General features: G+C 41.3%; 1 protein-coding gene across 2 annotated transcripts; it reads right to left on the bottom strand.

The window, feature by feature from the left end:
- Positions 1-3379: 3379 nt before the first annotated feature.
- dapk2b (death-associated protein kinase 2b) lies at positions 3380-22872 on the bottom strand. 2 transcript variants are annotated; one of them, XM_008276807.1, is made up of 12 exons: positions 22748-22872; positions 22063-22227; positions 13111-13332; positions 12225-12363; positions 9769-9898; positions 9604-9652; positions 9485-9511; positions 9238-9390; positions 8716-8761; positions 5643-5732; positions 5468-5548; positions 3380-4596 (listed from the first exon to the last, which is right to left on the bottom strand). In XM_008276807.1, the coding sequence occupies exons 2-12, from the start codon at positions 22137-22139 to the stop codon at positions 4519-4521; spliced, it is 1092 nt and encodes a 363-aa protein (XP_008275029.1). In that variant the 5' UTR covers positions 22140-22227; positions 22748-22872; the 3' UTR covers positions 3380-4518. The 2 variants fall into 2 exon arrangements, with proteins under 2 accessions (XP_008275029.1, XP_008275028.1); XM_008276806.1 differs by lacking the exons at positions 3380-4596; positions 5468-5548; positions 5643-5732 and adding an exon at positions 6081-7988.
- Between the last annotated feature and the right edge of the window lie 109 nt (positions 22873-22981).

Genomic DNA, 22981 nt, shown 5'->3' with positions numbered 1-22981 from the left:
AGTTTGGCCTCCTGACACATCACTGAGTCAAACGCTGCTTAAAAGACATTTCGAGGGACACGTTTCTAGTTACATATAAGGAGCACGGGATTTCTGACAGCACGCCTTATTTGTCTGTGTGAACAGATCATCCATCATCATCCTAACATAAGTCTGCTGGAATACCTTGATCCCACTGAACTGATCCCACCTTACCAGCTGTGACTCTGTTATGCGAGATGCTTCAGACCTCGGTGTAACGGCTGACTGGAAGGCATGTCATTTCACTCTCTACCAATGACAAAGCCACAAAGGACTCAGCTCACATTTCAGTGAGACACGGCTGAGGTATTTACAGTCATCGGCCTGGTCCAACAGGCGCGATACAGAACCAAGCGTGCACTAAATGTTTTCTCTTATCTCATCCTATGCCAGTAACTCACATGCTGTCATTAAACATTACTTTAGCTGCTAACGCAGAAACGTACAACAGCAGCAGTGTGATGCTCAACCTGACAGTGGCAAGTTTAATTTATTCTAGAAATACAGGCAGAAACAAGCTGAGAAACATTAGAAACAACAGTGATTGTATTGGAAGAATGACATTTAATAAAAGGAGACACTGGTACAAGTTCTATCAAAAAAGATGATGATGTATTTGCCAATGTATATGAAATTACAAGAAACCACAAGGTTTGAATTACGTAAATGTTGTTTTGTAAAATGATCTGTGACTAACTTCTTCCGAGGTAGAAACCTTTCACAGTGCTTCTTGTAAACACGGAAACCCTGCCAGCTTTGACATGTGTAGCAGTGTGAAGATGACTTGTGTTCCTGCACTGACATTCGTAAATTACAGTGGAAACACAACTGAATTCCATCAGTACTGTATTGTCTTTCTAAATATTGTCAAATCGGCTGCTTTTTTGGAGCCAAAAAAAAAAAAAAAGACTATTAACAACAAACAAATTGAACTAAATGCTTTTTCACACAGCACCTTGAAGTGTAGTGACTGGATTTATTCAGCTATTAATTTTACACTGAGGCCCTGAGATAGGTCCGTTTATGTGTTTTTTGTTTGTTTGCATTAAGTTAAATTATTTTCCCTTAGACAATAATTTATCATACTTTGCTGCCTTTAAATAAATGTTCCCAATCCACAAAACTTGTCCTTTATCCTAGATGTTATATTTTTAATGTTAACATACAGATTAAAGACATATCGTTATATGTCTGCAATTTACAGCATTGTTTATACATTTTAAAAGAAGAAAATGTTGTAATTTACAGGCAACTACAGTAACTGTTAATGCTGACTACACTGGCAGCAATATTTGAATACAATTGGAAAGTCGAGTCTTAGCATTAAACCTCTTCTATAGACTACTATGATAAGTTATTTTGTAATTAGCTGTTCAAAACTGTGTTACTTCATTCTACTCCACATTCTGCGGTAGAATGAAGTAACACATTTTGCAATTAAGTGTTTAAATCGACTATAACAGCAGCACTTTAAAAATACACTGAGTACCGCGGCGGCTGCCAGTATTTCAATGTAATTCTGTTATTGTATGCTGAACATTAAGTAATTCTCTAAGTGGATGCTGAAGCACAAACAGGCTTACAGATTTCAGACTGACCCACTTGTTGATTATGACTCCTTTCGCACCATCTGTGTGGAACTGGCCTACATTGTGCCGCTGCCAAAATCTATTTAGTTCAGGTCAAATTATCCCTCCAATCTCTTTCAGCCCAACTGAGCCCAAACAGCATTGCTGTTGTGAGCATAAATAACTGAACGGCAGCCAGAAGAAAAAAGACAGAAGCTAACACAGAGAGTGAATTATCACAATTAGCGCTCGTTGATGTTCGGAGAGTTATTGACTGTCAACATCCACGGGGATTTGTGTAACTCTTCCAGTCTTACTTTGGTTCAACCGGGTCACGGACTCAGGACATGACACTGTGAAATGTACGCAGCGTATTTATGGTCGTCTCATGTGGATGTGATTACACCTTGACCGTGGAATCAGATTTTATAAGACAACCCTGAGAGCCAAACGATAATGACGACGTACAGAAGAGGTCTGTTCTGGTTTTTACACTTTGGTGGAATCATTGATTTATCACTTTGTAGAAGAAAGCACTCATGTTCATTAATTTATTAAACACATCCTCAATTTACAATTCATACAAGTATACAGAGAAAAGGTTTGTGTGTTGAAAACAGCGAATGCTCCATTTACTGAGCAAAGATACGAGCAAAAGAGAACTTAAGACGTTTGACAGACTTTATGTCTATTTACACCATAAATACATCAAAGAGCCACTAACAACTGCATCGAAAATTACATTGCAAAATTAGCTTCACATATGTATATTAAGTACTTATATATGTACACATAAGATGAAATGCAGCTAATATAAGAGTCATTTACAGCAATTAAACACATCCTATGTTACATACAGTAAACAGATGCCTCTGAATAGTGCACAGGCTTCAGGTAATTAATCTTGAGGTGGCAAATGAAGAGGTTTACAGTAAACAGTGCGTTTGCGCAGACATCGCCGCGTATTAAGCAAAACAACATGTAAACATTTGGTTATGAAGACATGCTACCGTCTCGTCATGCTGCAGTGGTAATCTTATTTTATACCCCCATAAATCAAGCCATATATGCAGCCTGCACAAAAAAAAAAAAAAAAAAAAAGACTGACTCTAAAGCCCCTTTCAGACCTGCACTTCTTTCCGTTACTCTGACATCTGAACGTGTTGGTTTCACGCCTAAAGGAACACCCTGCTCACTTTTCTGTAAAAGTTGAGACATAAATGTTAGTAGGTCTGACCGAGTGCCATTTACGTCACATCATTCACAGGTCGAAACCACATGTAGTCGCATTAAAAGTCCCATATATTCAACACGTATAGTCAGTCATCCTCAGATGTATTCATACCCTTCCATTAAAGAAAAGGCAAAATTCACAATAGTCACTCAAATAACTAGAAACTGAAAAAAGTAATAATAAATAAAAAATTGCTAAATTATAATTTAGTGAAATAAGACATTGCTTTTGAATTGTGGTTGAAAAGAATAATTTAAAAAACTAGACCAGAGCACTTTGTTGATGAGCAGTGGACCAAAATAAATGTCAACAGGTGCAGAAGTCTGATTGAGAGTCACAGAAAACACTTGATTACAGCGAATGGCTCAAAGGGTTGTTCAACAAAATATTAGTTTACGGGTCCCATCATGCTTGTTGCTTGTTTTCTAATATTTCTGTTGAACCACAATTCAAAAGCAACGTCATAAAATTTCACAATTTTTTTTATTTATTATTACTTTTGTCAATTTCAACTTATTTCAGTGACAGCTGTTTGTTTCCTTCTTTAATGGGAGGGTATGAATACATTTGAGGACGACTGTATGTATAAACCTGGAAGAAAGTAAATAAAAGTTGTGAATACATACAGATGTTTACCCACAACTAGTTAGCCTTCCAGCTTTACAAACCATTTAGAAGTTGACCCAGGTGCTGTGCAATATCTGTTAACCAACAGTCTTTTAGCTCAGACAGAGTTTTCTTCCTTAAGGGGGCAGGAACAGCAGCAGCTCATTGGTTTTCTGAGCAGAACTGTCTGTTCAGAGCAGCCCCAACACCAGGAGTATGTATACAGTCATGGTGAAATTAACTGCTTGTAGTATTTTGGGCTAAAAACCTTAAAAATCTCACTGTGGGGACATGTGAGACTTTGATTAATTTGCTTAAAAAGGGGAACAATATGTGAATATGTGACAACATTACAATACTGACATAGGAAGCTGCTATGTTTAGTGGATGATATGACAACCGCAGAAAAAAAAACAAGGTTGTTCTGGAGAATCCCCCAAACAGCCATAACATGAAGAAAAAAACCAACATTTTTACTGGAACACACTCATGTTGTTGTAAGAAACTCTTGACCTCATGTATTATATGTGACTTGATGTACTGCCCAGTCTTGCGTTTACGGCAAATACTGTCATGGATATGTTTGGATGAAGCTGTGAGGAACAGAAACGTAAAAGCGACCCGCGGTACGCCTGAATGACAGAATACTGTGACTTTAAGAGATTGATGAAGCCAGCAATGTCCCGTGTCTGAGAAGGGATTAACTCTGTGTCAATACCCACATGTCAAACAACAGCTGAAGGACTTTTAAGACTGCAGTTATTACAGGAAGCCGTCTACGTATGTGCTAACATACACACGGGTTCCTGTCGACGACGATCTACTTATATCTTCCTATGCCACAAAACAGTAGCTTCACTTTAGAAATGGCATAAGGCTATTTAACATACAACAGATGATGAGTTGGCTTTGTGGATGAAGCAGACAAACAAATTTGCCTTGACCTGTAAAGATGCTGCCTTAACAGCAGTCACTCAAATAGACACTGTAGTTGATCTTTGCGACAAGCAACAGCTGCAAAAGTGTGCTTTAAAAAGATGCCGAGTCACCGTTTCGCAACTTGCAACACGGTCAACAGACGCGCTGCTCTCAGGAAGTGCTGCTTCTCTTCCTGGTCCTCGGCCTCCTCTTCATGATTTCTTCTTCTTGGTCGCTTTCACAGTCCCTCTGAAAAAACCAAACACATGCTGGAATTAAGGAACAGCTGTACCACTGGTAGAGATGGTGGTAGCCTTAGAGGCCCACAGCTGGAGGAGGCGCTCAGAATGTACGGATTAGGATTTTTTTTTTTTCCATTTTACAGCAGCGTCTAGAATTACAAGCTGCACCAGTAATATGTCGATGTGCTGAGACCAGTGTTACACAGCTCAGATAGGAGCTGTTGTGCTATTGTTGCAAACAAATGTGGCAGAACACAATATCCACTGTAACAATCACCGGTACTCCTAAAGAAACTCTATAAATACTGGATATTTATTTACTTTTCTTGCCAAGAAAGAGACGACCTTCAAGGCTCTGTACAATAAATACATGGCTACAGTCAGTAGTCATAAAGTAGCTTAGCATAAAGGCTGGGAAACAGTTAGCCTGGTTCTTCTCTTAAGGAAGCAAAATCCACCTGCACCTCCAACCTGCCAGATGATTTCAATGAAGCAGTGACTTTCTGGAGTCTTGCTGTCAATGCAAGACTTCTAGCAACCAGTTGAGACTTTAAGAAGTCGTTACATCCAGTTGATTAAAAAATCCAGCACATAACCCCCATACAAAGCACGAATGTTTTAACACTGCAGTGTTTGTATAGATTCATTATATAGTTGTATAATTATAGCTAGATGGATTATGGATTAGGCAGTAATTATGGCGCTTTAGAGGTGCTGGTAGACAGATCTGGTTACCTTGGAACAGAGTCAGGAAGTCTGGTTTACCCTGTTTCCAGTGTTAGAAACAGGGCTGTCGTCATACACAAATGTTTTGTTTAACCTTCGCCAAGAAAGCCAGCATGTAAATTTCAACTGAATCACTTCCAGTGTATTCCTACCCCGTCCTGCTCAGGCAGCTTCTGACTCTTCTTCATTATCCGTGTTAAGTGGTTGCACAGCGCCACGATTCTGAATGACAGCTGTTGAGCAGATAAAAGCAAAGTGAATGAGTCATGAAATCAGTCAAGAGCAACATCTTAGAGCCATGAGTGTGAACCAGATACTGTTCTTTACCTTCCACCTGCGTCTGGCGTACTGTCTCCTAAAGTTCTCCAAGTTGACCACTGATAACCTCTTCACCATGGCCTGTCTGGGATTCAAGGGCTGCGGAGAAACAATGAGGGATGAAATGCCAGAGTCTTTCGTATCAAAGTGAAGCATTTCACTAGTTTCAAACACATTATGTGGACCAACGGGTCTGATCTTGGCAGCGATAAAACACAAAACTTACTTCACCCATTCTATTATCTTTGGGGACAAGTTGACCCCATTCAATGTTTAACATCTCTAAATAAGTCATTGACATAATTTTTTCAGTTTTATTTAAAGGTCTATCTACACATAAACTTGGGTAACTATTTTAATAATGATATTTTCTAGAGGTTTAAATTTCTGGGGTCAAATTGAACCCAAGCATAAAAGACGCCAGTAAATGATCACAAATCACAGGAATTTGGAAACTGGATACATAATAAATGACTGACATTTATTCACGGTGAAAAATATCAGTGTGCACATGAAAGAAGGAGCAACAAGTGTGTTGAAATGCTTAAAAAAAACACTGATAAGGAAGTAAGAAAGACATGAGATCTTATCACAAGTGTTGTTTGTGAACATTTCTAAGAAAGAAAGAGAGAGAAAAAACAAGAAGATTCTTTAAAATAAATAAATAAGCCTTCAGAAAAAGTGCACATTTGAATCCATAAAAAATCCTTCTTTTTAAAAACCTATATGATTACACAACTTATTTTACAAATGGATCACCATTGGTTAAAAAAATAATCAATACACAGTCTGACAAACAGAATGGAATGAAAAATAAAAATAATCCAAAAATATGAATTTTTGATACATTCCATCGAAAAAGAACTGATGCTTGATTCTGTGTCTTATTCTGAGATATGACACAGTAAAATCCTTCATTTTCATTCGCATAACTTGTTCAACTAAAACGCTACACAACTTAACCAAACAAGAGCAACACATAAATAAACCTATAGTTCTATCATCAGTCACTTCATGTTAAGAGTAAGTCCTAATATTGTGCCATAGTTATTCCACTTACAGGAACAGTTTGATAGCTTGGGAAATATGACTGTCTGCTCTCTGACAGAGAGTTCAGATCAATAACACTTGAATATCTGTTCATTCAAATGGAAGCTGAAATTAGCTTAGCATAAGATCAGAAGCCAGAATGACTCCAAAAACAACAAAAGCTTTGTGTTCCATATCATTTCTTTAAACAGAACAAAAAAACAAAAGTGCTGCAATTTCTTTACGGCTTAGACACACAAGACGTAGACATGTGTACATTTCTTTGGTTCTGGTGGGCAGATTTTTTTCTTTACTTTCAGACAGAGCAGGCCACCCTTTACCCCTGTTTCCAGTCTTTGTGCTGAGCTAAGCTCACTGGTTCCTTCCTGTCGTTGAACCAAAGGAAATAACGGTCTTTTCCTTTATCGATACAAGAAAGCATTAAGCATATTTCCCAAAATGCCTATGTGTACACCTGCTACTCCTCTACCTGAAAAGTGTTGTTTACAGAACACAAGAAAGTTTTTTTCTTGTTTACGCAAGAAAAAAATCTAAATAAAGTAAAGTCTATACATTCAAAAATATGTGCCGTTGCAAAAAATCAATGTGTTGAATTCAAACTACAGTCTAATTTTCCAAAACACATTAAGATTTTGAAGGTCAGTTAAAGTGTGTCTTCATTGGTGCATGTTAGTCGGACTCTGTGAGCGGCTGCTCGGCCTCGGGGCACAGCTCTCCTCCGCAGGACTGATGCAGCAGCTCCTTCAGCGCTTGCTTCACATCTGTACTCAGACCACTGCTGTGGATGCTGCCGTTGGCTCCTTCAGGATGCAGAGAGCTCATCACCTCCTGCAGCCACTGCAGCTCAGAGTTCAGCTCCTGCCTCAGAGAGTCCAGCTGGCTCTGCCTGTGGTTGTACTTCCCGCTGATGCTCTCCAGATTGGAGTCTATAGCCTTCATGTCCTCCTGCAGCAGCCTCCTGGTGGCCTCCACTTTACGAAACTCGTAGCAGGCTTGGGAGAGCTGCTTCCTGGCGGTCTCGCTCTCCTCCTTGTACCAGGCCTCCTTGTCGTTGTAGATGGAGAGCAGTGCTTCTATGTCACCCTGCAGGGTGTGGTGTGCTCCCGCAACCTCTGACAGGCCCGTCTCCATCAAGCTGATGTCTTCCACCACATGGGCGAAACGCTCAAAGTTGGCGTACGTGTTGTTCTGGGGCATGCTGGAGTGCGACTGGATCGTGTACTCCTTAAGACGTTTAGTCTTCAACTGCTCCGCTTTCTTCTCAGCCTCATGGGCAGCGCTGTTCTCCTCTATGTGGCCACAGGACTTCAGACAGAAGGGTGGAGGAGGGGGGGACACTGAGTGAGAGGCTGTCTCATAGTTGCATCTTGAAAACACATATAGCGGTGAAAATCCCAGCAGACGCGACACTGTAGGGTTAGTGTGTGACCCTACAGGCAAAAGCCATGGCTGGTGAGGGCGTCAAAAAAACAGCAAACATTCCTGATGAGTGTGTAAGGCTTCCTGGCCTCATGCTTGCGTCCAAACAGGATGAAGACTCCACAGCACAACACCATTCACATGCATTGCAGCAGCCAACGTGGAGAGTAGACTTCTTCAACATTGTAAATTGTTAAATTTCCATGCCATTAAAAGTACAATTAGTGAGATCTTGCTTGAGTTTGATGAGTTGGAGTTCTAGACAAACGGACTATTTCAGAGAGCATGAGGTTGTATGAGATGAGTTCAGCTAAGGGAGTGGGAGGGTGGTTGTCCTGAGATGAAGACAACATACAGTAACTATGATACAGAGTGTTTCCAACAAGCCAGAACATAAACAGTGAGTGGGTGTGAACTCTGGGATTTTGAGGCTGTCAGATTTCTTGACACGCTTCAAGATGGATTTGTGTCTCCGATTAGAAATGACCCCGTCGCCCAGATGTTACCTTTGACATTAACTGTTTTTTTTTACTAGGAGTAGGGAGGTGAAGCACTGACAACAGTTAAATGGATTACAAAACATGCTACACTACAGCATTAATCAGATGCATACCTTAATCCAAGGATGATTCAGGGTGTCTTGTATGGTCATCCGTTTTCTAAAGCGAGGAGAAAATGAAGAACAGCAGCTGAGTAAATACACGCGAACAGCTACATCAGACAAAGAGCATGTTGGTCGCTCATAGGTTAGAATGTGGATCTCTAAGGAATACAATCAGACCTGACTTTCGCAGGAATATTAAGTTTCTTCGAGGTGCATTTAAATGGAAACACATGTCAGGAAACAAGAACACATGCAACAAAGCATTGCGCAACACTTTCCCTGTAATAAATCAGTTTATAGTAAAAAATAATGTTTATTTAGATTATATTATTTAGTGTATCACATTTTGCACCAAAAATAATCTAAATCCTAAATCCCTGCTCCAGATTTCCGTTTACTGGCTGGCCTTTCGTTCTCTGTTGGATCACATAAGGGTTTAATACATCGAAACCCCTGAACACTGGGCTTTGTATTGAATTGTCAGACTTGACCTTTGGCCTTCAGCTGTTTGTTCGCGACCCATTCTTTTACCTCGTGTCCTTTTCCAGGAGCTGTCTGATGAAGCTCTTGGCCAGCTCGCTGGTATTGCTGAAGAGCTCCTCATCGAACTCGTAGTCCATCGCCGATATGTTCCCCAGCGTTTCCTGCTTCGTGTCGCCAAGGAAAGGAGACGCACCGCTCAAACTGAAAGGACAGAGCAAACATTCAAGACCTCCCTCGATAAGCTCCTTAGATACATCAAGAGTCCCGTTCGTAATCACAAATCACCCCAACTTACAGTATATAAGTGATGACTCCAATGCTCCTGTGAAAAATAGCAGAAGGTTAATCCAAAGTTATGCACCGCGGGCTGTTGTATGGAAGTCAGCAGAGTCAGAGGTAATTAAAGGCTCTTACCACATGTCTGCCTCCAATCCCAGCGGCTCATAGTTGACTATCTCTGGAGCTGAAAATAGACGGCGCACACTCGACATCACAAACAGCGTCGGGCCAAACACCAAGCCACCTCTTAAAATGTGCCACAGTGCCAACATATCTCATGTACAAGAAAAAAAAACTCACCAACAAATTCAGGAGTGCCAAAAATGTTTTTGAAATCTGCCCCGGCTTCTATTTTGTGTGCCAAGCCAAAGTCTATGAGTTTGATGCGGGGTAGAGGAACGTTCCTGTCCAGCAGCATTATGTTTTCAGGCTGTGGAGGTGCAAGAAGGAACAGAACAGTTAGCAGCAGATTACCGCTAATGCAGAGATGGCGTAACATGTAATGACATATAAACAACACTAATTGTAAAACAAGTTACCTGGATAAAGCCGCCTTTTGTGTAAGCATTAAAGATAAACAGTTACAGACATCCTTGTTAGTGTACAGCATTAGGAAACATTAGACATCTTACCTATTCACTTTCTCGTCTATAGACCTAAATATTCTCATAGAAGCTACCTGCTAATGTAGCTTAGCACAGAGGCTGGATATAGAAGGAAACAGCTAACCTGGCCATAAGCTGCAAAATGCTGCCTACTATTTATCTGTTTATATTTTCCCACAAAAGCTACAATGTAAAAAACATTTGTTGGTCTGGACAGGTTTCCACACAATCGGCAGATGCAACAGGAGTTTACTGGAATTAAACAAGAATTACAACACACAACGTAAGTGAACACACCACTGCGCAATTTCACTTTCATGTCAAATGATTCAAAATTGAATCACTTCTCAGTAACTGCAGTGTTCTCAGATGATAAGTCACGTATTACCTCGCATGACCAATATGTTCACAACCTGTGAACACCAGAACCTTCTTAGTTTTGCACCTATAAAGTGTGTTATGTTGATGTCTGCATCATGTCTCCATATGTACAGTATTTCCAGAGGAATTGAAAAAAATAAATCTGATTGTGTGACTTCAAAAAGATGGAAATAGGTGCAGAACGATTGGCGACGAGCTAAAAACACGGCCGTCAGGAGGTATAGAACAAGCCACAGAACCACTGATCAGAGCCGCAGTGGCTGTCCTACATTGACACCACAGATGCTGCACTACTTTCACAAACTAGCTCTGAACAAACACATGGGGAAGTGCTTGTGACTGGACACAGAGTTTCTGTGTAGGCTCAGACAATAAGAAGGATATTGCATAACTTTCACCTCCATAGACGGCATCAGAAATAAAACCAAAAAAAAACAAAAACCTTTCTTTCACTTTGGCACAAATTGCAAGCTTAAACTTCTAAACCAACCAACCAAACAAGATTTGTTTGGTTGGTTTAGATTTGGCTCAGCATGGTAAAGCCAGGACTACCACAGTGAATACATGGCCACTACAGTGAAGCACGGAGGTGGGAGTGTGATGATGTGGGGCCGCATGAATGCAAAATGTCTTAAAGAGATGATATATAGACAGCACCATGAACAGCTACGGATATACCAAAATACTGGCTGAGAAGGTAGCACCCGGTCTGCAGAAACTTGTTAGAAAAGGAATACATCTGCATGATAACGATCTGAAGCACAAAAACAACTATGACCTGACCAACTTGACTCCAAGTTGGTGCAACAGCTGCCACTAACATAGCTCACAGAGGCTATATAGGAGCAAACTTTTTAATGCTTCAATCTAAGCAGATTTACATGTTCTGTTCATTTGCACAGTTCTGAATCTCTCTTATATATTCTTGTAAAGTTGTTGACTTTTTCTATATTACATTTTCTATATTTTTATTTTACTTTATTTAACCTTCATTTTGTACCCTGCCCTTATATTCTGTGTTGTCTTTTTGCTTTGTTTACCCTTTTGTTGAATGTTGCTGCTGTAACAACTGAATTTCCGTCTGGGATTAATAAAGTCAGTCTAAGTCTATATAGCTAGCCTGGCTGTTAGTGTGCAGACAGCAGAGTGGTATTCATCTTCTCATCAAACTCAAATTTAAAAATCCAGAAATGTCCTAATTTTCAATTGAAGTTGTTAAGAGACACAGGTTCAGACTTTGCAGTATTGGTCTGAATTCAGTGTCAATGTAAAGGTCACCATCTCTTGAACATCTGCCCCGACTGCATGGAAAGTTTCAACATTTCCGCATAAACCTATTAAAAGCTAATTAGCGCACTGACTGTCATTGTGAACGGAAGGTCGAGGCTTTAGGCAGGTCTGAATCGAGCCCTTCAGTGTTCCTTTTCCTTAAATGCCAAACAAGAAGCATCAGGAGCAAAGAGGAGCCACAGCAGCAGAAAAACACGACAGCGAGAGTCGGGGAACGTGAGCAACAATGCTCTCTGAAAGTGAAAAGATAACCTTGTGGTGTCGGTATCTGAGTCTGGATGTCGGCCACGAAAAACAGGAAGGATGTGTGAATCAAAATAGCGAGACTCTACCAACACGTACATTGGACACCTGCTATATATATTTCACGTGAAGTCCTCTCTGACCTTACATGTACCCATTAGTACAGTTGTTGGTGAGGTAAAGGGTTTCACATTCAACACATTACAAATATAGTTGCACAGATGGAGCGTATTGTACCTTGAGATCAAAATGTGCAATCCTCTTGGAGTGAAGGTACTGGACTCCATCTAGGATCTGTTTGATAAACTGAGTGGCCTCCTCCTCGCTGAGAGACTCCTTCTGAGCCAGGAAATCAAACAGCTCCCCTCCGGAGACCCTGAAACACACACACAGACACACTCTGTCACCGTGGGCTCTGATAATCTGGAGGAAGGCCACTCCACAGCTTTATCTAAAGTGTGTTCTCAGGAATTGGATGCAGAAGTCCTGGATGCCTTAGATATGTTTGTTTGTGGTAACAACTCGGGCCTGATGGGAGTCCTACATAAGAATTCTTTCTATAAACTTAACAAAAAGTCACACAAAGCTTTTTGACCCTCTGGTAGCCCATAAACACGATGTTCTTTTACATTCATTGAACATGTTAGACTGAATGAAGGACAGTGTGCCAACGTCTGTCAGTCAAGTCAGCATTAATTTGATTACACTGAGGCTTCAATTAGTCCTAATTAGGCCCTACTTGTTCCCAGGCACTCACTGGACCCAGATGGAGGCCCGCTGAGGTCTCTTTTCAGCCCAAGCATTATTGATTTTGTAAGAGACTTTGGCTCTTTCTGGAACACGTGAGCTTTTCAGCAAACACAGCTTCAACAAACAATTCATGTACACAGAAAAAAAAAAAAACTCACAGATCAGAGCATGAACACGAGCTAGTGTTTTGCTATTTTACCAGCATTTATCTTAAACATTCAAAATAATTTTACTTTATATGAATTACAAAAAAAAACACATGAAGCATAGATGTTTGGATGTTTTCAGACGCTGCTGTAACTTGGAAAGCATGATGAAACTCTCCTTGTCCTGAGGGTTTTCCAAGGTATTGCGGAATCCTGCAGTGACTCACAATTCGAGGATGAGCACCACATCCGTGCGGTTCTCGTACACGTCGTGCAGCGCTACGATGTTGGGGTGTTGAAGCTGCTGCAGGATGTCCACTTCCCTTTCAATCTCCTCTCTCCTCACCCCCCGTCTGCTGGCCCGACTCTGCCGCTTCTTGATGAACTTGGCTGCATATTCGGTTCTCGTGCTCTTCTCTATGCAGCGCTTGACAATTGCAAACTGCCCACTGCAGACACAGAAACAAAAAGACTGACATCACTTAATGCAACAAATGATCCAAATCTTTCATGATCTCATTTATTTATTTAAGTTTTCTTGTGGCAGGTGGAATTTTTTTAAGAGACAGAGCGATGTCTAATGAAATTCTTCCTCACTTAACAACAGGATGTGACTAGGCAGCCTGACATCAGGGAGGAAGCTGCGTGACAAAAATGGATGAAATATTGTAGAATGGTTTACTGCTTCCTGTTACCCGGCCAGACAGAAAACAATCAGACAGGCCGGTAGTGTGGAGAGAGCTTCTGTCCTCCCACTACAACTAACATCCTGCCAAATCTCGCCATCTTCAACTGCTCAGTCCACTGAAAAAAAATCCCAAAAACTCTGAATATTTCACAACAGAGGTGTGGCTTAGCGATGATCTCCCACTGTCTCATTGTGTTCTTGTTTTGCTTTTTACAGTTGATAGACTTACGACATATTCCACCTCAGCGCAGCATTGTCCTTTGTTGTCACCTCTCCCTAACATAACTCATGTCTCTAATAACTGTCCTACTGACAGATTGATTGAGAAATGCAAAAACATTTTCCAGCTCTGTCACCCAGTGGTATGCGGGGAGTCTCCATTGCCTTATTATCACACCAGCACTTGTAATCTCAGACTTGGCTAACCCTGCTCCCCACTCCTACAGCTGTAGTTTGCTTCTTGCTGCTGTGGGCCAACCTGCCCACTCCATACATTCAAACTTCGAAAACAAACCTCTTGGTCACTCATTCTTCAGAATCAGGCCACAGAAAGACATGAGGGTGAGCGTGGTGGCAAAGAGCGGAACAGAATGGTTATACTTAGGCATATGGAGCTAAAAAATGTATATTAAGGCGGCACAGACGGTGAATAGGGCCCCACAAGGAGGGGAAATGGACAATAATTGTCAGGCATTTCATACATTTTGGACACATCTGTCCACACAGAGATTCCAGAGTGACTGTGAGAGGCTGTTCAGATTCTGTCTAGTGGGCTAAGAATAGCATCGCTCTCAGGCTCTTTCTCCACCTGCCTCCTCTCTGCTCCTGCTGGGGACAAGAAAAAGAGCCCGCTGAGCTGCAGGAGTGGAAAGAGAGGAGGCGTGCTGGGAGGAGCTGCTGGACAACTAACATATGGATCCCCACCGTGCCGCTGCTGGGCTTGCTTCACACAGCATTTTTTTGTATACACTTGTACTTTACTTACACTCACTTTTACGTAGGGGCAGCACCGGCGCATCACAAAGCAAACTAACGGATTAAGTATGATTAAAGACAAAGCAGCCGTCTTTGTGGCTTAACACAACTACTGACTCTTTAACTTTTCCTTATCCGCATTAGCGTGGGATGGTCGAGCCAGTTCTTTCGGAAGGCACACCCTGTCCTGCGCTTACTCAGTTCTATAAATCACATCTGGAAGCACATCCACTGAACGTACGAAGCCTCCAGTTAAACATGACTCGCTCAAAAAAACAACAGAACAGGTTCACTTTCACCACACAAGCACAGATGTTCGATGACTACCACGCTGGAGGCAGATGAAATTCACACATTTCAAATATGATGCAATCGAGTACAGCAGCACCGCTACACAACTAAGGTGGTATTCATTGCAGGTCACGTGTATTGGATTGCATTAGGTTACACAGGTTGTTTCATTGGTGTGTCTAATAAAAAGAAATGCTTGGTCTTTTGTTGAGTTTGTGTACGTACCACAAAGCCCCTAGTGGTTATTATTAAGGCTGTAATTTGTGTCTATCTCCCAATAGAGAATGCATAAAAGAAGCAGAGCGAGTGAGGAGGTATACATTGCACAAATGACCCACAACGAGGCACATGCTGCAAAGGAGAAATCAAAACAGAGAGGGGTGGAGCAGCGTGGAATCTCAAATGCTCCCTCAGTCTTTTCTATTCACAGGACATCTCCGCCCCTGAGTCGCCCCCTGAAAGACTGACCCCGTTAGAGACGACTATGATAATGTGTGAACTGAAGAGGAGGGTAAGTCGCTCAGTGAATTCCTCTTTGCAAAAACAGGCATCAAGTACCCCAAGGGGAGGAAACGGTCACATGGCAGGAGCAGCAACGGTGCCCTTGATTCGTCTGTGGAGCGGCGCTGACCAGGCCGACCCCTGCGTTATGATGGTGGTGCAGCTCAAATGCGAGAAAGCGCCCAACACAAATGTCAGCGTTGGGGCTTTACTCGAGCGTTGTTACGAAGTGTAGAGTAACAGCGGAAAGAGCAGTGATGCTAGGAGTGGTATTCCGCGACGGGCCAGGCGTGCCGTTTGTCTTAGCTCTAAGCCGACCAGTGGGGCTGAAAGTACCATCTCTCTGCAGAGTTTCCACTTCCAACAGCTGAAGGTCATTATCCTCAGCCAAGGTTGGAGGAATGCTCGGACAAGTGGCGCCGACCCAATATTTAAACACATTTCTCAGCTGAGCAACCTCTGGGGCAGCATGACAACGACGGCCAGATTCATAATTGACCGAGCCCTCTCCCTAACCAGCCCTGCAATCTGCAAATCGAGTGTGAAGGAGGACCAAGGAGGCGGCTCCAACTTCTAAAGTGTGACTCATCGCTGCAGGAAAACTCACTTCTTTCGCATCTGTTGTGCTTAGAAACACAGATTCACTTTTTGTAAGCCACTTTATCTGCCATTTACTTCCCTCATCGTTTATGCCCTCACAGTGTTCTGGATTGTCCAGATTCCTATTGGTTTCAAAGTGCCGCCCTGTCAACAAAGCATCTGTGGAGCAGCAGGGCTGTTTGCTGAGACTAGAGGGATGACCTCTGTCTGATGGGAACTCGGGGAATGTCCAAAAGGTCAGCATGGAGTTCCCTCCGTCAGGCTGCACTGAATAAACACATTTTTTACTCGTTCAACAGCAGGGATGTCTCCTCCTCCTCAGAGCTGACTACATACATTCTTGTCCTGCTCCTTATACATGCATGCCTACAGCCTGAGCTATAGATACACTGTGTACAGTAAATCCCTTTGGAGAAATTCGAGGACTTTACTACTGTGTTCCTCAGCAACACCTGTCTGTCTCGCGACTGTGATCTCTTTTCACTTCAACACGTCTGGCGTGTGAATACTGCAGCCTAAAATGTTGTCCTCCACGCATCCATCTCCAAAGACAATAAACTTCTGCAAACTGAAAAGATTTCTCTAATTAATTTCCTTCTGCTTTAACTTGCCTCGCACTTCTAAAACTCATAGTTCCTGAATACCAGTTAGGGAAATACTTCGTTAGATATGACCTTATCAGCGTCCCTGCATTCTCTTTAAACGAGACATTTGAGTAATTTAATAATATGAACATGAGTGGTAGGATGTAACTAAGTACATTTACTCAAGTACTGCACTGCGCAAGTTAGAAGCACTTGTACTTGAGTCTTTTCCTTACACTTCTCTACACCTCAAAGGGAAATATTCTTTTTTTTTACATTTATTTGACAGTTTTAGTAACTAAACACTTTACAAATTAAGATTTTTTTTTCACACAAAACAAAGAGCTTATAAAAAATAAACTATCCATGGGCGCCCCAGTAGTTCAAAAGGTTGAGTGGGCGACCCACGTACAGGGCTGAAAGTCCCCGAGGCGTGGTCTGAGTCTGACCCACGGCACATTAGCTGCATGTCCTTCCCCCACTCCTTTCCCCACACTTCCTGTCGCTCTCTTTCCACTATCATCTATAATAAAGGCTAAAAGGCCAAAAACATGCATTTAAAAAAAAACAACTATCCAACAACTTTTAGCAGAAATGATGAGTTGATTACTAAACTAGTAAACTGATAGAAAATCGGTTTATTTTCAGAATTTCAGAAAAAACTACAGATTATTGGAGAAAATAATCAGCAGATTAATTTGTAATGAAAACAACCACTGGTCACAATCTAATATAAAATGATTCAAATTAAGTTAAAAGTCAGTCAATATAGTAAACATTAAAATCCTGCTTTTATATCAATTTAAGAGTAAAAAATAATTCAATGAGCCACATATATGATATTTAACATATTCATTCAAATAAAGCACAGTGAACTGAACTGTATTGAATTTATATAATGTATGTTGGTATTACAGTCACAGAGGACATTTTTTATGAGCTGAGCAGATTAAAGCAGACTTTTTATTAATTAGATTTACATTCTTTTACTTCAGTAACATTTGTAAAACAAAGATTTTTTTTCTGCCTTTGCATAGAATTCAAATACCTCCTCCACCACTAACACTAACGTCACACTAACGGCTCTGTAAGACTGTATTTATTTATTTGACCTTTCTCTTACCAGGTAAAACGTTAGAGAACCAGTTCTCATTTGCAAACACGATCTGGCCAAGAGGCGCCAGCAGGAACAAAAACACATGTAAATTACTGACAAAAATAGACACATAAACATAACATAGAAGAAAAGTAAACAAGTTAGAAGCAAGGGAGCATGTAAGTGAGAAAAGAAGTGCATGAGGCGTAAGAAAGGGTGTGCGTATATATAAGTATGTGTGTTGGAGTTTAAGCTTGAAGGTGGTGAGTGGAGTCAAGGTGCAAGTTTGAGGGCGTTTTGTGAGGTGTTCTAGTCGTTAGCTGCTGCAAAGGAGTTTCATTTAGGGACAGTTGTGGTTTTAAATTGTAACTGCATGCAAACATGTTCAGAATTACAAACCTAACATGTTGCTGTTTAACAGATATTATGTTTACCATTGAAAGCTATCATGCTTATGTTTAATGTTCGCTATATGTCAAAACAAAGTGCAGCCGCAGCTCATGAAAACATGATCGGCTTTGCAGGCATTTGTTGACTAGAAATCTAAATTCTAAGCAGATGATGGGGTTAGATTGAAAGTTAAAGGATCAGCAACTGCTTACAGTTCATCCAGAGGTGATCACAAATGTGTGCACCAAATGTCAACGTCAAAGTAATGCAACAAGAAAAGTAAAAGGGTCATCCCCTGGGGATCATGATTGGCCAAAATTTCGGTAAGTTGTTACAGTATTTCAGTCTGGACCAAAGTGGTGAAACTGCAATTCAATATACTAGCATTGCCACCAGTCTAAAAACACACCACACTGATAACTGTATGTACAACCCAATGTGAAGCCTGTTATGACTCATTATAGTGGAGTTGTCATCTATATGATAGAAGTTTGTGATGTATTGATCTCGAAATTTGGACTAAATTTTCACAGATTTCCAAAAATATAATTACAGTCGTGACTTGATAATCCGACAATAAATATAAAACCTTCTTTTATGTCGGATAGCAAGGCTGTCGGATTGTCAAGACGGAGGTCGAGATACAAGGAGGGCTTGATGCTTGAAGGCTCATTTGTTGTTAATATTTATTGTTTATACTTGTTATAATAACTTGTGTATTGCTAGAACACTACGCATCGCTGGATTTCACACCATTGACTGCTGCGATTGGGCATGTTCCGGCCAGTTCCACCTCGTCGGAGTGGAAGTGGCCGGAACACACAGACAGTATTTGGCTGCTGATGCCAGTTTAGTTAGCGGTCACAGTTCTGTTTCCACCATCGGCGGCAGCAGGGGAGTGGCGGGCAAGACACGCTCCACCATTACCATCCATGTTTACTTCCACAAACACTGAGCACGCTCACTGCGTGTGATGTCGTTGTGTCCTCTTCTGCACATACGGGACACTTTTGGGTCGTATGAAGTTCACACAGCAGATCCCATACAAGTTGCATTTAATTTGGAAATGTGAACAAACTCACAAAAAATTGGATTTCACGAAAAATCCGAATTGTGCATTAAGTCCTGCAGTCTGAATGTAGCCAGTCTGTCAGATTGTTAAATCAGTTATCCTTATTTGTGACATAAAATGTCATGTCGGAGTTGGAATCCAAATCTGTCGGTATGTTAAGGCTATTTTTAATGGGTTCTGCTTGTTTTTCCTAAAAACCTGTCGGATAGCAAGGTTTTTGGATTGTTAAGGGTCGGATTATCAAGTCACCACTGTATATCCAGTTGTTTCGACAGTACTGCCGTAAAAGTTGTCAGCTGTTTTAGCCAAACAAGGACAAGAATGAATTTGTTGTTGACGCATTCATCATGAGTCCATCACCTGTGCAGAAGTCTTTTTTCTCAGACTTGCCCTGACAGTCATTTGCGTAACAGCTCACCACAGTCTTAACGGGCTCACAGGAAGGCCAGCAGCAGCTGTAGGCTCACACTGTGACACTTCCTACTGTATGTCATCAAGTGTGTCATAACTCAGATGGTAAGACGAGTACAGTTGGCAGTAAATACCTCACGTCTCAAGCAAAAGGTTGTATTACAGACAGGTTTACCCAAAACTCTGCGTCATTAGTGGAAAGAACTACTGAGTACAACTGCGTGGGGCCCGGTGACATTAAAAATCTGTCAACGGGAGAGCAGAATGATGAATTAGTTTTCCTCTAGCAAATGGTTCAATAGTTCCACAGAGCATCTTAAAAGTTTTTGGCCCCTTCATCAAATTTCCCCACCCTCTCAAGAGGGCAGTTGAGTAAGAGTTCCAGTGTGGTGTGTGGTGTGGAGGTCTGAGCCCATGAGGCTCTCTGAACCGTGGGCGGGGTGAGATGCAACCTCTGAAGCTCACTAGAAAGCTGTCACAGCAAGACAAAACAAATGCAAGCAAAAATCCAGCTGCGCAGCTCGAGATGTTGTCGCGGTGCTCTATGACGGATAAAGTTCTTGTTTTCTTCTACCTTTAACCACAAGATTCTGATCATTCTGATAGCAACCCGCAGCCGAGTCGTCTGTTCGAGCAGCAAGTTTTTAGTTCATAAACAATTCAGTGACGTTATCAGCCTTTAAATGATGCATTTCCACGTCGGCCATGTATTTATTGAGTTTATAATAATCTTTTAACTTTTTATAAAATTCTCAAAAACATGTATAAAGCATTTTTAGAACTCCACACAAAGGATTTATCAGCTGTAACTAAAGGCTTCATTTATTCAAATAAATTAAATACTATTGCATCACAGACAGGTCGTGAACTGCAATATAAACAACTTTAGAGAGTTGTGAACAGTATGTACTTGCTTTGTCTTTATCTGGCAGCTAAAAAGCCAGATATTTCCTGTTTTGTCCAATTTTAGACCCGTGTGTATGTTGCTGCTTTATTAATCTTCTATATTAACAACCTCTACAGTAAAAGGTTGCAACTTGTGTTGTACGTTGGACTGCAGTCGCTTTTCTAATGTGGTGAGGACGGTCACTCTGGATCTGTTTGTAAGTGTGAGAAAGGCCAACGGTTTCAAAAGGAGGGACTCACATGCACAGTGCATGGTCAGACTGGCTGCCAAAACGTTAGCTGCAATGATGACGATTAATCTGTAAATTATTTCCTCGGCCGATAAAATGTTAGAAAACTGTGAACAAATGTGCGTTTCTCAAAGCCCTGTCTGGCGCCCACTTATGTCTTTTTATGTCCAGGATGTTCAGGTTACTAACACAGGGGGGTAAAGAAACCAGAAGACGTTCATACTCAAGAATCAGACACATTTTTTCTACACAACTGATTCACTGATTGTCAAAATAGTTCATTCACTAGATGGCAACTAATCGAATAATTGATTAATAGTTGCAGCTCTAGAAAAAATAAAAGCTAAAAGTGCAACACACACACAGACAGCGTGACTTCAGTCTCTACTAAGGATTTTTTCCATTATATCTTTACATAGCATGTCGCTGTTTGCTGCTATATTTTGCTCGATTTATATTTCCAGTTTTGCATATTGCACCTTTAACTAGTTGTTGATAACTGTATGTTGCTTAAGATGCTCTACGGCCAGTCCGTTTGACTTAGTATCCCAAACACAGTTCATGTAGGCATATCTTCTTCTAGAAAATATGTTTTGCTTCCTCCTAATAATTCCCTGTTTTCAGTGTATACACCCCCAATAATCAGTGCCTTATTAAAAAATTGGATCCATGCTAGCTCATCCTAAAGATATTTCCTATTTTTCTTCAGAAAAAACATTTCAAATATTTCACAAGACAATATGAGGAACCTTAATGTAAAATTAATGACTTTGCTGGGAATTCTTTCTCTTCTGGGGCATCAATGCAGCTGCAGCAGCTGTTTCAACAGCAGGTCTGGGTTTTTCCTGTCAGGGTGCGGCAGAGAACCCTCACAGCGAAGGCCAGCGAACACTGGGACATAGTGTTTAGGCGACCAGGATTAATAGTGAAAGGTTAGAGGTCAAACGCTTTCCTTCTTCACCCTCTGAATCTGTTAGCGAGTGGTTTACATGCCCTGTCCTTCCGTGCAACATTTATGCGTAGCTTCCTCAATCCATATTTCACTCTGCCAACTTCCTTTAATCTATTTCCCCAACAGACACCGTTTCCTTGATGTCTGCTCTGTACAGGGTTGATTAACAACACGCGGATCCACCACCCAGAATCACCTTTTTGCAAAAGCAGTAAAACAAATTTCATTTTTCAGACTGAAGACAACGTTCCCAACCGCGGCTCGTTTTCTGACAGTGCGTTTGCTTTTGAAACTTTATCTCTTGCTGTAAACTTCAGCCTACTTCAACGCAGTGACACTCCCTAGTTCAAGCTTTAACAGGCCAGCTGTTTGTAAGCGACCTGCGCTGCAGAGCTGAATCACTCCCTGACTCACACAAACCTATGGGGGATTGAATAGCTTTCTTTTGACACGCTTAATGAAACAGCTTTGAAGTGTGCTCACCTTCCCAGTTCTTCTCCAATTTCATAGAAATCGTCCACATTCTGTTGCTTGAATACAGCCATGCCGGGTGTCCTCATTGATGTAGTTATCTCCTTGATATGCACCTCTAAACACAGGCGATTTGTCTCTCCTGGAGTAGGATTCCTTTTCTCCACAAGTTCAACCCTGCAGATACAAAGAAACGTTCTTGCTGCTGTCTGACTGCAGTGATGAAAACGTTCACATGTCCCAGCTTGCTGTTACAGCATTCCGTCAATGAATTTCGCACACTTTCACCTTTCTGTTAAGCAGGGGGAAAAGAAATTACGGTCTAGCTGCTGATCACTGGCTTATAAATTAAAAGTACAAGCCACACAAGTGTGTCAAGCTGGGTAATATAACAGCTGTTTAGTTCTTGTGATTATAACAGGATTACAAATGAAAAGAAAAGAGCATTTCTGGGTAACTAGGGCAGGGCATCTGTTGTGAAACAATGTGTCTGGCAGCAGCATAAGCTTTGTAAATATCAGAACACTAAGCATGATTATTGGGTACGAACATCAAAACTAAATGATGATAAAACTGCACAGCATGGGGAGTGAACACATGTACATGCAAGTGTGAGAAACTGAAAACTGAAATACCACAAACTTCCTTTCTGGTGAGTTTCACACAAGTGGCTCTACAAGCAGAAATCATGTCTTACCTTGTGTTCAGATGAAGAGCTGGTGATCAACTTGCATCAGTTCCTGCGTCTCCTACAGCTGCTCTGGTCTTCCCATTGCTGGAGTTGAGTCAGAAAAAGTGCTCCTTTAGCGTCTCTGTTGTTTTCTGTCACTCGTGAGCCGCACCATCAGGCTTTTGTCTCCGCAGAGGTCCCTCCCCCTGATGGCTCCATTATGAAACTGCAGCATCAGGGAAGGCAGACTATCAATAAACA

This window comes from Stegastes partitus, unplaced genomic scaffold (genome assembly GCF_000690725.1).
Source record: "Stegastes partitus isolate 25-593 unplaced genomic scaffold, Stegastes_partitus-1.0.2 Scaffold81, whole genome shotgun sequence".
In the NCBI taxonomy this organism is placed as follows: Eukaryota; Metazoa; Chordata; class Actinopteri; family Pomacentridae; genus Stegastes; species Stegastes partitus.
The sequence above is the reverse complement of the archived record's forward strand: the minus strand, read 5'-3'. Positions and strand labels throughout refer to the sequence as shown.

Excerpts from the sequence above, each read along its gene's own strand:
- dapk2b (XM_008276806.1), bottom strand. The coding sequence starts at position 22,139 with ATGAGGACACCCGGCATGGCTGTATTCAAGCAACAGAATGTGGACGAT. Across the intron at positions 9,653-9,768 it reads TGGCACTCCTGAATTTGTTG|CTCCAGAGATAGTCAACTAT; the intron begins GTGAGTTTTTTT and ends GTCTATTTTCAG. Across the intron at positions 9,512-9,603 it reads GGATTGGAGGCAGACATGTG|GAGCATTGGAGTCATCACTT; the intron begins GTAAGAGCCTTT and ends TATTTTTCACAG.